At 40.4% G+C, this 16,990-nt stretch overlaps 1 protein-coding gene across 1 annotated transcript; it reads left to right on the top strand.

Moving 5' to 3' along the window:
- The first annotated feature begins 939 nt into the window (after positions 1-939).
- nyx (nyctalopin) lies at positions 940-8,739 on the top strand. The gene is made up of 5 exons (XM_044216278.1): positions 940-1,378; positions 1,652-1,716; positions 4,238-4,524; positions 5,732-6,036; positions 7,079-8,739. The coding sequence occupies exons 2-5, from the start codon at positions 1,695-1,697 to the stop codon at positions 7,905-7,907; spliced, it is 1,443 nt and encodes a 480-aa protein (XP_044072213.1). The 5' UTR covers positions 940-1,378; positions 1,652-1,694; the 3' UTR covers positions 7,908-8,739.
- The last annotated feature ends 8,251 nt before the right edge of the window (positions 8,740-16,990 follow it).

Here is a 16,990-nt window from a genome sequence, read left to right as displayed (position 1 = left end):
CCTGGCTGCAGCTTCTCAGATGTGCAGATCTGCTGCTTTTCCTCTGAATGATGTAATAACTGTAATGTTTGTTAATAATGTCGAGGAGGTTTGGACGACACGGTGAAGGCGTCACTTTGGGCTCTGGGTCGTCGTGACGGCGTTTCTCACTGTTTTCACAAGTTTTACAAACCGATCGATCGATTGATGGAGAAAAGCATCATCAGCTGCAGTCCGACACAAACCGGTTCAACATGAGCTCCAGCTCCACCAGCTGCAGCTGCAGCAGCAACATCCTGCTTTCCATTAATGCACGAGGAATAATAATCTGATGATAGAATATATAACAGCACAGCAGCCACAGGGACGCTGCACTGCTTTAATACTTTAAGGACTTTTTCCTGATTACACTTTCATACTTCATACAGGACTTTTACTGTAACATTTTGAGTATTTTCACGGTGTGTTTTTTCCAGCTGATTCTGGTGAAATGAGGGTAAAATGATCAGCAATCTAAAAAAAAAGAGAAACCTGACCTGTATTTCATGCCCCTGCAGATGGTCTCCGTCTGCGGGAGCTTTTTAGGCAGTGAAAAGATGAAGCAGTGGTTACATATCGTTCATCCTGCATGAAAACCGCGTTTACCCCAATTTTGGGTTTTTCATGTTACTCTTTGAGAGGTCACATGGTCTCTAATGTGCTGAGTAGGTTTCATAAGCACCGAGCCAGTGACACCCTTTAAAACCCTGTTGTATAATTTCTGTGTCATTTTGAAAATCAGGTTTTTGGGGCATTCAGGTGGGGTGGACCCGGCTGCAGTGCACGCGTTCGGCTCTGGAGGAAGGTGGTGGTCCGTACAGCATCTGCAGTGTTTAACAAACTGTATTGATCGCCCCTCTCAGAAGATCACACCACTGATGGCGTTCTGATCCCCTAATCTATTTCAACATCTGCATTTCTCATAAGTTTTATGTTAAACTTTGTGTGTGTGTGTGTTGGTGGGGTGTAATCTGTGTGTTTCTAACTTCCCGCTCCACCTCTGCGGTTTGATCTGAGAGCTTCGCTTTACTTCTGTAATCCTGCCAACCGCCCATCTCCATCTCTCCCTCCATCACTCCATCCAGGGGATTTGACTGCCATTAAGAGATGGCTTTTGTGTGTGTGTGTGTATGATGGAACACACACACACACACACACACACACAGAGTGATGGGGGAGATGAAGTGTAAAAACACAACCACACACACTTTAGCTGCAGAGCTGTCGGGCAGCAGCATCCAGTGCACTTGCTCCGTGATGCCGTCGAAGGTGCTGATGGTTGACAGGATGGACACATGCACGAGTATTCGGACAGTGACTTTTAACACACATGGATGCAACTGTCTGGAAAGATCTACAGGTATGTCGCTTCCACTTCCTGCATGTTTAAACTTACATTTCTGGTTGCTCTTTCTGTTCGCCGGGTTAACAGCTGTGATGCGCTGTAAATTAGCCTCCACAAAGATCATATAAGACTGTAACTCCTCATAATTACCAGTTCAAGTTAAGTTGAATCAAACTGAGCTAAAACTGTGTCCTAGACCGCTTACAGACAACTGGCTTTGTCACATATTTGTATAATTCATGATAGTTCATCATTAAGTGCTGCTGTGTTCTTTTTGTGCCATTTCAGACCTCCGTTAATCCTGGCATGTCCCAGATGAGAGACTACAGCAATGACTGTCCTCACTTTCACTGGTCAGTGCCAATCCCTTCACTCCTCCGCTGTTTTTTTTCTCATCAGCTGTAAACTGGCTCCTCACACTCTATTTAATAATAATAATGTCCTTGCTCAGCTTGGTTTGCTCCTTAATATAAACATTTCTGTCAACGAACCATCCAGAAATGCGGGTCTGCCTCCATCAAACACCTTTCATCTACAAGGGTTGGTGGACCGATTGATCAGACTAAAAGGCAGGGCCGAACTCCAGCTAACGTGAACTGGATCGAGGGTGAAATCCCAGACAATACCTATTGTTGTGGAGCTAATCTCTGATGTAAGCCGTTCTTTCTTAATCACATCATCGTTTCACCAGCAGCTGGCAAACAGACAGTTTAGCCCTCAAACCTGCAACTCAACGTGACTCAGGCATCAAATCATTTCTCCACCAGTGTCCTCAGTGCAAGCGTTTCATCTTGGGAAGGGGCAAACATGTTCTGTTCTTCTTTATTTACTGACGCTGATATGTTTTGTAGATTCTTGCAGATTCTTAGTTTTCTTTGGAGCAAATGGAGTAAAGAGCTGTGTTGTGACTCGAACCCGACGCTCCTGCAGTAACTTCATCACTTAGATAAAGAGACAGAATCTAGACCGAGGAGGCCAAATCTCATCGCAGCAAATGTTTAATTCGTATTGATCGAAACTGGGAGGCCGACCAGCGAGGTCCATTTAGTAGCTGTTCCAGAGCTTTCGAACGTATCTGAAACGTTTTTCACAGCAGACATTTTGACTTGTTAAACTCACCTGTGTTTTTCCTGCTATCAGCGGGGGAAGAAGATACTTTACTTAAGTAAAAGTAACAAAATCACAGTGTAAAAATACTCTTTCAGAAGTCCTGCATTCAAAACTTTACTCAAGTGAAAGTACAAAAAGTATTAGCATCGAAATAAAGTACCAAAAGTAAAAGTACTCATTATGCATTATATATTTCTGGATTCTAATTATTGATGCGTTAGTGTGTTCATCACTTTAATGTTGCAGCTGGTGAAGGTGGAGCTGATTTTAATGACTTCATATACTGCTGGGTAGCTGGTGGATTTCCCAAAGGGGATCAATAAATACTTATCTTATTCTAGCCTATCATAAAAAATATATTTTGTATTATTAATCAGAATCTGCAAAGTAACTAAAGGTATCAAATGATTGTAGTACAATACGTACAGTATTTCCCTCTGAACTGTAGTGGAGTAGAAGTAGAAAGTAGCAGAAAATGAAAACACTCAGGTAAAGTACAAGTACCTCAAAACTGTATTTAAGTACAGTACTTGAGTAAATGCACTTAGCTACACTCGCTGCCTGCTATGACTAGTCAGAACGTCTGCTGTGTAAAAATAAAAGCTCTATGAATCTGATTCATTTGGGAACAACAAAGAGACAATCGTGCTCAAAAAAGTCACAGCATGTAACGTCCTGACCGGAGAGAAGACAGACTGCTGATGCTTATCAAGTTACCGTGTCAGTGTAGCAGGAGAGGCTTGTGTCTCGTGTGTGTGTAGAAACTCTGGCAGATTAGTTTTTTTATAAGAATAGTTCTCCGCCTGTTCAATATGGAGCCAGCAGTCGGTTAGCGTAGCTTAGCAGGAGCCTAGCAACCTCACGGCGACGACAAGACTCACTGCTTCGGGCCGAGACAAAGTCCAGCACGTAACCCCCCTAAACAAACAAGATATAACGTGTTAATCTTGAAGTGAGCTTTAGAGAAGCTGGTAGGTGGATTTTATTACCGTTGGACAGAGCCAGGCTAGCTGTTTCCACCTGTTTCCAGTCTTTATGCTAAGCTAAGCTAACCGGCCGCTGGCTGTAGCTTCATATTAAGCGTGCAGACATGAGAGTGGCATCAATCTAACTCTCAGCAAAAAAGTGAAAAAGCTTATTCCCCAAAATGTTGTACTATTCCTTTAACTAGCATTCGTCAATGCACAACAGAAAGTAATAAAAAAAACATACCGAGAAACATCAGTTTATGTTCTTGATAATATTATTCCAATAAATTCAATTCATTTCCCCAATATTGTTACGGTTAATAAAAACGCAGTCAATTCACGCGCCGAGAGGACGGCTGAAGTTCTTCCAGTTTCAATGACAGAAATAAGTTTGGGAACCGCTGATCTCGAAATCCAGCCTCTGTTTGAAACATTTAAATGGAAATACAGTATGTTTTCAATCTTCACGCTCTCTGTCCTGATGCACGAACAGCCATCACTGAATTTTTCCTAAAAACTGAAGAGCAATCAAATAATGTTGCAGTAGAATACGGGTTACAGAGCGCTGTGCAGACAAACTGATCTCACGTTAGATGTCTAAAGTCTTTTGAATCAGTTGACTGTTTTGTTTGCTTCTTGTAAAAATGCACACTGTTGAAAGCACTCACACCTGAGCACTGACGTTTGAGTAAAGACATTTTCAGTGGTTCTTTTTAGCAAAGATTTGGGACTGACTGCAGTGTTGTTTTCACTTCGAGGCTTTGATATTCGTGCCCTCCCGCTGTCCTGCTTTCAGTCTCTGTGCTGTGCCTGCTGCCTCAGGCGGTGCTGGCCCGGTGGGCGTGTGTTCGGGCCTGCCCGCCGTCCTGCTCCTGCACGCAGGAGAAGAGCTGCAGCGTGCTGTGCGACCGCTCCGGCCTGGCTGAGCTGCCCAAAGAGTTCCCCTGCGAGGCCTCCACCATCAACCTGGACAAGAACAAACTCAAGTTCCTGTCAGAGAGGGCCTTCGGCACCCTGCCCTCCCTCAAGTCTCTCTCTCTGGACCACAACAACATCTCCTTCATTACCCCTGGAGCCTTCAAGGTCTGCTGAAGTTTCATTGCACTTTTGTTCTCTTATTAAAGAGAAGCAGAAATAATTAATGGCATGTTTTAGGAATTTGTGCTGAAAAAAGAAACGCAAAGTAATGTCTGTCCCTTTTCAGGCATTTGTTTTGTATTTTAATCTGGTCCTTTAAAAGATAAAACCAAACATTTGGGACGTGTGGAGCAGTGTTGTACCTGTTGTTGCCTGAGTCAGTGTGTAACAGTCTGTGACAGACAGGTGTCTGGTTTTCATTACAAGAAGCACAAGGTTGACAGTCCGTACCGTTTCTGTGACGGACTCCAGAAGGATTATTTGCAGTTACCTTCAGCAGGATGAATGTGGTTATTATAAACATGTTGACAAACGTCTCTTGCACTATTTGATTAATTTCAATAAAACCTCAGACCTCTGTCAAGGCTGCGCTTCTTCTAGATTTTAATTACAAATAATTCTTAGCAGCTGCCTCAAAATACACACGTTCAATGAATGTAAGTCAAGTAGTGAGAAAACAGCCCAACATCTTGCGACGTTAAAGGGTTGGTTCATCAGAACAAACAGACTCAGATTTTCTTTCTTATCCCCCGAGTCGCCCAGCATTACGGAGAGATTTTGGTTTTATATGCCTGGATTTTGAGATATCCGCTGCAGAGAAATTTGACGCAACTCCAAAACAGTGGAAGTGAATGGAATTAAAATGGTGGTGCTCAAACAATCACAAGATTACATTTGACAAACCAGAACAGCTTTACGCAGAAACAATGTCCAGGTTAATCGGGATAATACACAGCTGTCACTGTCAAGTATTTTCTACCAAAGATTTAAAAATGGGACTTTTTTCAGTGCTTTGAGCAGCAAAAATGAAACTCTAGTTTCCAATAAAACCAGAACTATCTGCACGATTAGATGGGATTATATTTTTTAGAGTGAACTGCCTCTTTAAGAAATCCAGATCTGCATCACTTGCCTCTTGGCCCAAATTTCACAGAAATAAATTTTAACCTGTTGCATCCTGCAAACAAACAAATGGCACCGCAAACACCTCTTTTGCAGAGGAGGTAATGTTGTCTTATTGATGTGTAACAAAAGTACCGTTAAATCGGTACAGCAGCTTCGGCTGAAGATAGCTTTAGTGTGGGGTCTTGTAGATTGAACAGCAGCTTTTGAAACTACATATTCAACACACAGCTGATCCTCTGTCCTGCAGGGCCTCCCCAACTTAGTGGAGCTGAAGATGGCGCACAACGACTACATCAGTTACCTTCATACACGGACGTTCACGGGGCTGAAGAAGGTGGTGCGCCTGGACATGTCAGACTGTAACCTCTTCAGCATCCCTGACCGCATCTTCATAGAGCAAACTGCGCTGAAGGAGCTGCTCTTCTTCCAGAACAACTTCAGGAGGATCCCTGGAGCCTTCAGAGGCATGGAGAACCTGACTCACATCTACCTGGAGAGGAACAAGATAGAGGCGGTGGCCTACAACTCCCTGCTGGGCCTGGGCAGTCTCAAGTAAGTCACAGGGCGGAAGTAGCACATGTAATGCTAACTCACTGGCTATCAGGTTAGCATCACCTCACATAGCTACAAGAGGGAATTCATTAACAGTAGTGCATCTATGTGTACAGCCTAAATGTGTAATTAGGGGTGTTATTTTGTGATTTAGCATTATTAACAATACTTGACAAGCTACTACCATTACTCTTGTAGTAGTTAGCTAGCCAGCTAGCTAGGTAATAATTAGCCCTGATCAGGAACATGATGCTGCCATCTCCTTAAATTTGGGATTCATGAAGTAAAAGTCCCGCTCTGTTTCTGACATGTGACTGGCAGCTCTTTCAAGGCATGAATGGACAAAAAACTCTCCCAGCTGAATCATCAATATAAAAGATGAGCCGCTGCATTAGAAAATATGTGCCTCTTTGATAAAAAGTAAAAACCCGAGTACATTAAAAAAAACGTAAAGAGAGAGGTCAACTCCAACTCCAAAGGTGCTGTTTTGCCCTCAAATGCAGTTGGACTATATACTGTTATACACAAAATGTGTATTAACACCAAGCAAATGCACTATTAAGGAAGAAAAATAATGTTATAGGACAGAGGGAGGGCACGAAATAAGAAAAATCCAGACTAACCAGCCCAGTCCTTTAAGATACTACCCTCTTAGGACGCCGTTGCACATCTAGTTCTTAGCGCTTGGGCTTGTGTTTTCCTGCCAGTGAGTCTGGATGGGAAGTTTCGGTATCAGTTATTCCCCTCCTCCATGATTATTCTCCATTGATGTTGGTAAATATGTTTTTGATTTGGAGTACATTTCCGTTGGTCTTTGTGCTGCAGGATGCAGGATTTCTGGGTTTGGAGAGCATTCCTTTAATTTTTTGCGATTTCACTTTTCTTGCATTTGGGCCGTAGTGGTCACCGTAGTCTGGTTGAAGATGTGCTGACACCTGAAAGTACCTGATTTAGTCGCTCTGTGAGGGGCTCACCGGAAAAGGAATCACCCTAAAGTCCTTAGTTCAGTCTCTTAAACATCTCTGTCCTCTTCTTACCTCAGGTACCTGAACCTGCAGGAGAACCGCATCAACGTGATCCATGACCAGGCCTTCCAGGACCTTGTGCGGCTGGAGAACTTCTACCTCAATGACAACCTGCTGTCTGACCTGCCGCGGCTCGCCTTCAAGGGCCTCAGTCGCCTCAAGATGCTCAACCTTGGGGGGAACCTGTTGATCAACGTGTCCAAGACCTGGTTCAGTGATCTGGTGGAGCTGGAGGTCCTATACCTGGACAGGAACCAGGTGCTATACATCGAGGAAGGCACTTTTGAGAACCTGACCAGCCTGATCACGCTCCACCTGAACAGCAACAACCTCACCACCCTTCCCTTCCCTGTTTTCCAGCCCATCTACTTCCTGGGCCGCCTCTACCTGTTCAGAAACCCCTGGGAGTGTGACTGCTCCCTCGAGTGGCTGAAGGAGTGGATGGAAAGCTACAAGCTGGTGCGGGACATCCCCTGTGCCTCACCTTCCTCCGTGGCGGGGCTGGATCTCAGCGAGGTGGTCTTCGCCAAGGTGAACGGCACGTGCGTGGACCCCGGAGAGCTGAACGTGACCACGGCCTCCTCGGAGATCGTCTCCACCACGGAGAACCGCTTCAACAGCCTCGTTTCCAAGCTGCTCCAGCAGGAGCTCAGGGAGGAGATGGGGAACGGAACAGAGAGTCTCCGTAACGGGACCCTGCTGGATCCCGAGGACGGGCTGCTCTCCGCAGGGGTCGGAGGGCAACGGGCCCAGACAAGCCCACCACTTCTCAGCTTCCTTGTAGTGTGTCTCACTGTCGGTTTGCTTGGCCAGTCAGATATTCATTTCTGTCTTTTTTGCACATGAGAACCGTGGAAATGGGGTTTGCTTCCTGACCCGCAGAAACAACAAGGAGTCGCTTTTCAAAATGCCGATGAGATAAAAGATGTTTTCATTTATCCATGAAAGCGCAGGGGAATACTCTTCCTCGCATGCGGGCGTGAGTCTGCCCCGCCAAACACAGGATGCAAGTTTTGGTAAACTGAATATTTTCAGCTATCTGCAGAAGAAAGACTGATGTTGACATGGCGGCATTTATTTTCACATGAGCTATTTATACACAATAATCTATGGTATTAATAGATGAACTACATTTCTTTCCTCCTGGTTTATAAACAGCTATGCCAAAGCTGTACGGTTGCAGGATTCATTTCTACAATTACAGAGGCGGCTGTTGATTTCAAACTGTGGATTACTGTGGCGACGTGATGAAAATGTATATGCGAACCTCCACATTTTGTTGCATAATACTCAATTTTAATTAATATTATGTAATATTCATAGCATTGCATCGTCTGTTGCGAGTGGGTTTTGTATTTTCATTCACATCTATGTGTAAAGTTAAAGGAGATCCTGTAGTTATCTCCTAAACAGATGTCCTCTCTGCTCATTTCTGTTCATCCAACTCTAAATGTAGGTTCTACAGCTTTCCCATAAATGCATTAATCTTCTTATTGCATGCGGCTCAGCGTCGTTGCTGCTTGTGTATGCTACAAGGTAATGGACGGACTTTCTCATTGCTTTGCTTTCTTTTTACCATGGTGAATGTAAGTAGTTAGGTCTGACAGCCAGCGATCCGGTTCAGTGGTGTTATTAGACAAATATATTTTTCTAAATAAAAGAATTGCTGTTGAACTCTTTTGACACGCCTGCTCAGTGACTCCTGTCAGCCTCGGCCGGGGAGCGGACCTGCGAACGCCAGTTAATCTGCACGCTGGCCTGCTGACCCTTTAATGTGGGATTAGGCTGGGACTGAGACAACTGGGGAGGCTGGATCTCATCCCTCTCATTTCCCATCGTTCTCGTGCAGCTGTTTTTATCCCGGACCGCTGCAGAAACGTAACAGAGGATGAGCACGTTCATGAATGTCTTTATTTTATCCGGTCCAAAGATGAAGAGGTGTTACAGATGAGCTGCTATGTTGTCACTGGTATAAATGTCACAGTAGGAAAATCTGGTAATGGTTCATTTTATGGGTCCAGTACTTTTCCTAATAATTTCCTACGCAGTTTCCTGGAAAGAGACACATCGTTTTGTACTGGTTATAGGAAAAATAGTGCCAATGTTCTCAGACAGCTACAGTATTTGATTGCAGTTTGTTGTGTTCAGTTTATAATCAGTTGACCTTCTAAAAATGTCTGGAAAACCTGACACAGATCTCTGTAAACCCAAGTAAATATTAATTTATGATTGGAAACTCTCCATATTTGTTGAATTGCATGCATGCTTGCCTGCCCTGTAGACGGATGTTACATCTTTGCATTCGACCTGCTATGCACGGACTAAAACGCTTTCTAGATTATGCTAGCAATTACTTCAAATGAATTAATTGTGCGCTGTCTCTCCACATTCCCTATAACTGTTACCAAATTACATTGTACTTTCCAGGGATTTATGGTTACATATCGGCCCCTTCCTGGGAAAAGGATTGAAAACAGTGGAAGCTGTGAAGATTGCTTTATAATGTGTGATGTTACGTGGATGTGTAAACCTGTTTTTCCCTGTTTGCTCTCATTCTGGAAACAAGCCTAAGTTTACAGCCTCGTCAGCGTCCCCGTGAGAGTGACCGTGACTTACGAGAAAACAAAAGTGTTGATTGATAATCCAGTGGTGGAACGTAACTAAGTACATTTACTCAAGTACTGTACTTAAGTACAAATTCGAGGTACTTGTACTTTACTGGAGTATTTCTACTCCGCTTCATCTCGGCTTTAGTTACTTTTCAGGTCACAACCTTTCATACCCTTCCTGACCAGTGAAAACCATGTATCTCCAAATTTGTTGATTTTGAATGTGAATGTTTGTGATGAGCTGAAGGATGAAGAGTTTCCTTCATGTGCTGAGAAAACTCTCCTCCTCCTGAAGCTGAATAAACTCTTTAACCCCCCCTCGGATCAGCTGGGAAACGCATCGTCACAGAGCTGAAAACAGGCTGTCTCTCTGAGCTCAGGAAGACTTTTTAGAGATACGTGGTTCTCACAGGACAGCAACGCTGCAAACATATGATGATCTTATAGACCATGATGTATTGCTGCAGATTAAACTGCCCAACAGTATATAAAGCAGTTAAAATGAGCTTTAAAGAGCCTTAACATCTGCAGCAGTAATATGAATCCAGAAACATAAGATATAATAAAACACTGACAGGAGCGTTTTACTGCACAGGGACGACTCTTACTGTCACACTTTAAGTAATTTTTGCTGACAACACACACATACTTTCACTTAAACTTAACATCACTTAAACACCTGCTTTCATTGCGCAGCCCTGTGTTGTACAATGACAAATAAATGTACCTTGAACCTCAAGTGGGGTTTTGAATGCAGGACTTTTCACACTGTGGCACTGCTTACTTTTACTTAAGTAAAGGATCTGAATACTTCATCCACCCCTGCTGTATTTATATATATCAATGTCAAGAGCAGCAGCATTAACCCCGTTTTCACTGAGTTTCTTCAAAACTGGTGAAACAGCGCCCCTCTGGGTTGTAACGGCACGCACGCGTTAGTCAGTTGGTGTGGTTGAAAAGGGTATTGTAAGCTCCAACCGTTGAGTCTGAAGGTGAGCCAGGTGAAGTTACAAACTTTGATTAAAAATAGTTTATCAGCCAATCAGATGTATTGACTGTATTGATTGTGAGACAGTGGTCAAAAAAACGGTGAAGGTAAACAGGTTGCTCTCTAAGTGTGACAAGTTAGCTAGCAATGTCAGTAAAAAGAAACAACTTTAAATATTAGCACTCTCTGGTATTGCTAATGATGCCAGCTACTTAGCTAACAACAATGGGGAGTTGAGCTAACTTCTGGTGAAAAACAGCACAACATTGGGTGGAAATTATTTGACCACTTTGCCTCCATGAAGAACAAAATGAGAACGAGCTTCGTCTTCAAGTATGTGAGTCAATATTTTTCTGTTGTGTTTGTCTTTAAGGTAAAATGCCCCGATGTGATGCTAACTAGCTTTAGCTTACTAGCTAGCTGCTTAGCTGGTGTTACTTATATTATGTTCACGTTACTTTTGAACCGTTAATGTACCGGTGGCCTGCATCCTCACACTGGGATCTAACGGAAAGATAAAAGGGTAGTCGGGGGGCAAAAAACAAACGTTTTAATCAAATATTTTGGCGCTCTGCTCCTCTTCTTTGCTGGATGAGAAGACAGCTAGCATGCAGTGACAGGTGTTACACTAAATTGTGTGACCCGTCGGATTCTGTGACCATGAGTATGAATTTCAACATGAATTATTTTGCCACTGCAATTAAAAAAAATAGACTTAATAACACTGTACAGCTCTTTTCATTTTGAAAACAGATATATTTTTTATTATAAATTTCTATTTTAAATATATGATTCTTGACTTTTGCAGTACTATGTTTATTGTTATGCACCAAAATACCAAGGCAAAGTCCTTGTATGTGAAAACTCACTTGGCTTGATTCTGATAATATCCTATGGGTCCAGTACTTTTCCTAATAATTTCCTGCGCAGTTTCCTGGAAAGAGACACATCGTTTTGTACTGGTTATAGGAAAAATAGTGCCAATGTTCTCAGACAGCTACAGTATTTGATTGCAGTTTGTTGTGTTCAGTTTATAATCAGTTGACCTTCTAAAAATGTCTGGAAAACCTGACGCAGATCTCTGTAAACCCAAGTAAATATTAATTTATGATTGGAAACTCTCCATATTTGTTGAATTGCATGCATGCTTGCCTGCCCTGTAGACGGATGTTACATCTTTGCATTCGACCTGCTATGCACGGACTAAAACGCTTTCTAGATTATGCTAGCAATTACTTCAAATGAATTAATTGTGCGCTGTCTCTCCATTTTCCCTATAACTGTTACCAAATTACATTGTACTTTCCAGGGATTTATGGTTACATATCGGCCCCTTCCTGGGAAAAGGATTGAAAACAGTGGAAGCTGTGAAGATTGCTTTATAATGTGTGATGTTACGTGGATGTGTAACTAACTGACAGGGTAAAACTCACTTGGCTTGATTCTGATAATATCCTACTTTATTTTGGAAGATGTTACCAAAAATTGAGTCCCCATCGGTTCACAAGTTTTGATAGCATAAAATGTGGTGTACAGGTCACCTGTAGAGCGCAGACACCTCACCTGACAATACTGGGTTGATACTTTGGTCTTTTCGTATAATTGATCCTCCAGTGTGTCACAGATTTTGGTACACTTAAATCTCAATTATCAAAATTTGTGTCTGCGTGGTCAAATGTTTTTCTTTTCAAAATTTGTGTCCCAATCTGAATATTATAGGGTCACAGTTTCTGGTTAACAGCTATTAATTTTTGACCTTATCCAAATACTATGGGGGCACCATTTTTGGTAACACCTATCAAAATACAGTATGTCAGAATCAGAATCAGAAATACTTCATTGATCCCCGAAGGGAAACTCTTTGTTACAGCAGCTCGCCTTTACGTCAGTGCACACAGGAGAAAGTACTAGCAAAAAATATAATACAATAAAACAGGTCAGAAAATAAATTAAGTACCAGGTGGGTATAAGTATAAGATAAATTAAGTGTGAGGTACCAAGTGGGTTTACCGGTTGATGATGATGATAATACGCTATAATAATACAATGTAATAAAATAAGTAATAAGTGATAAGTAGTGGTGTATGTACTGTCGAGTTAAGTTTAGCTTATTGAGATTATTAAGATATTGCACAGCAGTAATGGAGGTATATAATATCAATTTCAATAAATAGGAAAAACTAACATGGGAAAACTAAATATTGCACGGGAAAAAAAATGTAATAAAATGTTAAATAAAAAAAATAAAATAAAAAATGGTAAAAAAATGTAATAAAATGTAAAATAAAAAAATAAAAAAAATAAAAAAATGTAATAAAATGTAAAAATAAAAAAAATGTATTAAAATGTAAAATAAAATAAAAAATGTAATAAAATGTTAAATAAAAAAATAAAATAAAAAATGATAAAAATTTTTAATAAAATGTAACATAAAAAAAAAAGTAATAAAATGTAAAAATAAAAAAAATGTATTAAAATGTAAAATAAAATTTAAAAAAAATGTAATAAATGTAATATTCAGATTGGGACACAATGTAATAAATTATGATTTTTAAAAAAACAGCTGGAATTTCTAATCAGGTCAAAGAATTTGGTGTAACGGGGGTTAGCTGATGTGGCTTTTAGCTTTTACAGTGTTCAGTTATAATCCGTTAATACATTTGTTTAAAAAGCTATTATGAATTAATTAAATATATTTGTTTTTTTAATATGCATTAGAAAACTCAAAACATACTAATAAAAGATCATTAAATTTGACAGTTAATAATTCTATTGGCTTGTTCTGTCTTTAAATGTTGAATTATTTATCAAACATTAAAGGAGCTGTATGCGACATTCACTGCCGCTAAACGTCGCACCAGAGCACCAGCGTCTCAGATCAAAACAAATGGGCGCTACGGCGCACCAGACTCCATTGAGAAAAACAGTAATTTTACCTCGCTGATCATCTTAAAACACACTTTATTCAAACTGGACAGAAGCAAAATAACACTCACCAAAACCATCTCCGTCAGTCTTTCCGCTGTTCCAGCAATCACCAACTCTGGTTTGGTCGAAATAAATCCTTAATTCACAGCGTTAGATGAGCAGAGAACCAGCCGTTATATCGCTCTCCTCACAGACGAACAGTTTCAGGCCGGACCGGCTACCAAAACAAAGAACAGAGAAGCTCAGGACGCCATTACTCCACTATAGCTTTACAAAGCAAATAGTTGTTTGCTGCTGTATTAATGGTCAAAATCTCGTATACAGAACCTTTTTTTAAAATTGAATTGCAAAATACATTTAAAAAGATATATTTTTGGGGGCATTTTATGCCTTTTATTAGTCTGCGGACAATAGAAAGATGAGAGATATAGGGAATTATGCAACAAATGTCCCCGGCTGGACGTAAACTGGGGGGGCGTTGTGCTTCATGGTCCGCACCGTAAAATACATTTTCAGAAATGTTATTGTTATTCCATTTGCTTATGTCTGCCTATCTACAGTACAGCATTATCATTGTTCTTTTCTCATCAAGGCAAAGTGGCGTGTGAGTAGGTGGTTTGTTGGTTGCTGGTTTGTTGTTAATTGTTTCTGGGTGTGCTTTTTATCGTCGTGGTTTGAAGATTTTGTCTCTGTGCGCGTGACGATCGGTTGAAGGCTTATCCCCGACGTGCCTCTCTGTCTGCGTTAAGCAGCCTGGCTGGTTTCTTTTGTACGTACGCAGACGTTGGGTTCGCTTTCAGCTTGTCTGTTGAGGTTTGGGACGTGATGTTATTTTTGTTTCTTGACGACAAACATTTGAGCATTCGTCCGGAAACGCAGGCGAGTATCCAAAGCGTGTGAAATGGCATTCAGGCCCTGAGCGAGCTGCCGTCAGGGGGCCCAGGATTTATTGGCCCTGGCTGGTGACAATTCAGATAAAAGCCGGGGAAACACGGAATAAAATAACAATACAACAATCAGATAGAATCATTTTGGTCAACGTACTTGATGCCTAAAAGCTATACAAATTATCACCAAATGTCTACACTGCAGTATACCTCAAAGAGGGAAAATACTTACTAGTAAAGTGGGTATTCATATTCTATATATGAACCCTACTTTTAAAAGACTTCATCATTATATCAGTTGCTCAGGTCTCTATCTTTTACATGTTTAAATTTAGATTTTTGTCTGTCTTTAAAGCAGTACTCCTTTTAGATTTTTCTACTATTTACATCCATGTAAGGTCTCGTTCAAGTAATGCTGAGGGGCGTCCTGAGCTACATTAGCGCTGCACCTCGTGCTGAGGTGGCGAATCCATTTTTCATTCGGAGATTTCAGATCCATACTTGATTTTAAAAAAACAAAACAAAACACAGCTGTCCTCAGTCAACCGTGCCTCTTTTTTTTTCAGATGTTAATGCTATGAGATTACACAACGGTAAAACCACGGCATTCAGGCTGCCGTTCAGTCTAATCGCTCACTTGGATTGATTGAAATCACAAAATGCGGCACGTGACCGAGAGGTCGGCTGAATGCACATTCACCCGAAACACGTAAGGCTCAGGGCTGCGTCGCAGGCGTGTGTGTGTAACTTAATTTTCTAATCCATTTAAAAGTCAGTTTTAGGGCTCCAACTTACCGTCACTGTCATAATCGATTATTTTGATTATTATAATGTCAGCAAAGTCCAAAAGGGACGTTTTTAAAATTGACTTTTTGTTCGACCAACAGTCCAAAACCCCCCAAAAATGATTCAGTTTTCTTTCATAACAGACCAAGAAAAGCAGAAAATATTTTGGAGGATGGAGCTGGAGAATTCAGTCATGTCTATGTACAGATTCTCCTGATGTTAGTGTGAAAAACCTGAACTACTTTTCTGTGCAGTAATATTACGATGCAGTTCATTGTGGCTGTCTGTTTGTTGTAGGTTGTTGTTGTTTAGTTTTGTGTCGATTCAGTTAATGTTTTTGCCCTCCATGCCCTCGCTCGTGTGTGTACGAGTGGTTTCCTTCCTAACCGAGCTCGTTTTTGTTTTGCTTTGCAGAATTTGAGACTAGTGGAGTATTTTCCTCTTTTCACCAAGCAAGATTAGTGGCCAAGCTAGTTCTCTCTGGGCTTAAATCAGAAAGCTGGCTCACTTTTAACTGGGAAAGGTCATCATGGTGACCAAAACTGCACCGATAATCTGCCAAGTGTTATTTTTATTGATCAGTAGAATCACTTTGCTTTGGGGCTAAAGTGATAAGTCGATTTTGGGGAAAAAAATAATTAATCAGTTAATTGTTAATTATTTCTTAAGCAAAAATACCAAAGATTCACTGTTTCCAGTTTCTCAAATCTTTGCTGGTGTTCTTCTTCTTACTGTTAATAATAATAATAATAATAATATTATTCATATTTGATGTTCTGCTATGATAGTAAATGGAAATCTTTGGATTTTGGACAAAACAACTATTTGAACAGGTCAACTTGGACTCAGGGAACTTGTGTTATTTCCACTATTTTCGGACATTTTAGTGATTAACCTAGCAAATAATTCAATAATTATTCAATTCGATAACATGAGGCAACATTGTGAGTATTAAATATTTTTTAATTGTAAAGAAATGCCCACAAAATTAGAAATTATTAGCAATCCACAAACTGTTAGTTATCGGTTAGATAAACTTTATCTGGCAGTCATTTCTTTTCCTCAGACAACATTTTAATTTGAACTGCTTTACATCATTTTGGGTATTTTAGTCTATAACAATGTATTATATTTTGTAAACTGATCATATATTTTCTGTGAAAGCTTAATCTGACAGTGCAGTGGAGTAAAAACTACAGTATTGTCCTGTGAAATGTAGTATAGTAGAAGTATCAAGTTGCATAAAATGGAAATATTCATGTAAAGTACAAACACCTCACACAATTAGTGGATTGATCGATTAGTTGATAAATCAGTAACTTTAATACTTGAATTTGAATAACTTAATGATTTTCAAGCATTTTAAAGCCAAACAGTCAGAAATTCTCTGGTTCCTGCTCCGCAAATGTGAATATTAGCTGGTTCTTTGTTTTCTGTGACGCTAAAATGAATACCGGAGTAAATAATGACTAATAATAATGAGTTTTGGACTGTTGGTCAGACAAAACAAGCTATTTGAATATGTTAATTTGGGCTTTGAGTAATTGAAATGGGCATTTTTAAAATTATATGCCGACATTTTATAGACCAGAAGATTAATCAGTAATAAATATATAAATTATAAAAATATATTCATTATAATAGTTGCTTTTCTAATTTAGCTACTTTCCACCACTGCTTATTCATTAAAGCTTATTTATCATGGGACAAAAATAATAATAATACATTTAT

Source organism: Siniperca chuatsi, linkage group LG12 (assembly GCF_020085105.1).
Source record: "Siniperca chuatsi isolate FFG_IHB_CAS linkage group LG12, ASM2008510v1, whole genome shotgun sequence".
Taxonomy (NCBI): Eukaryota; Metazoa; Chordata; class Actinopteri; order Centrarchiformes; family Sinipercidae; genus Siniperca; species Siniperca chuatsi.
This window is presented reverse-complemented; position numbering and strand designations above follow the sequence as displayed.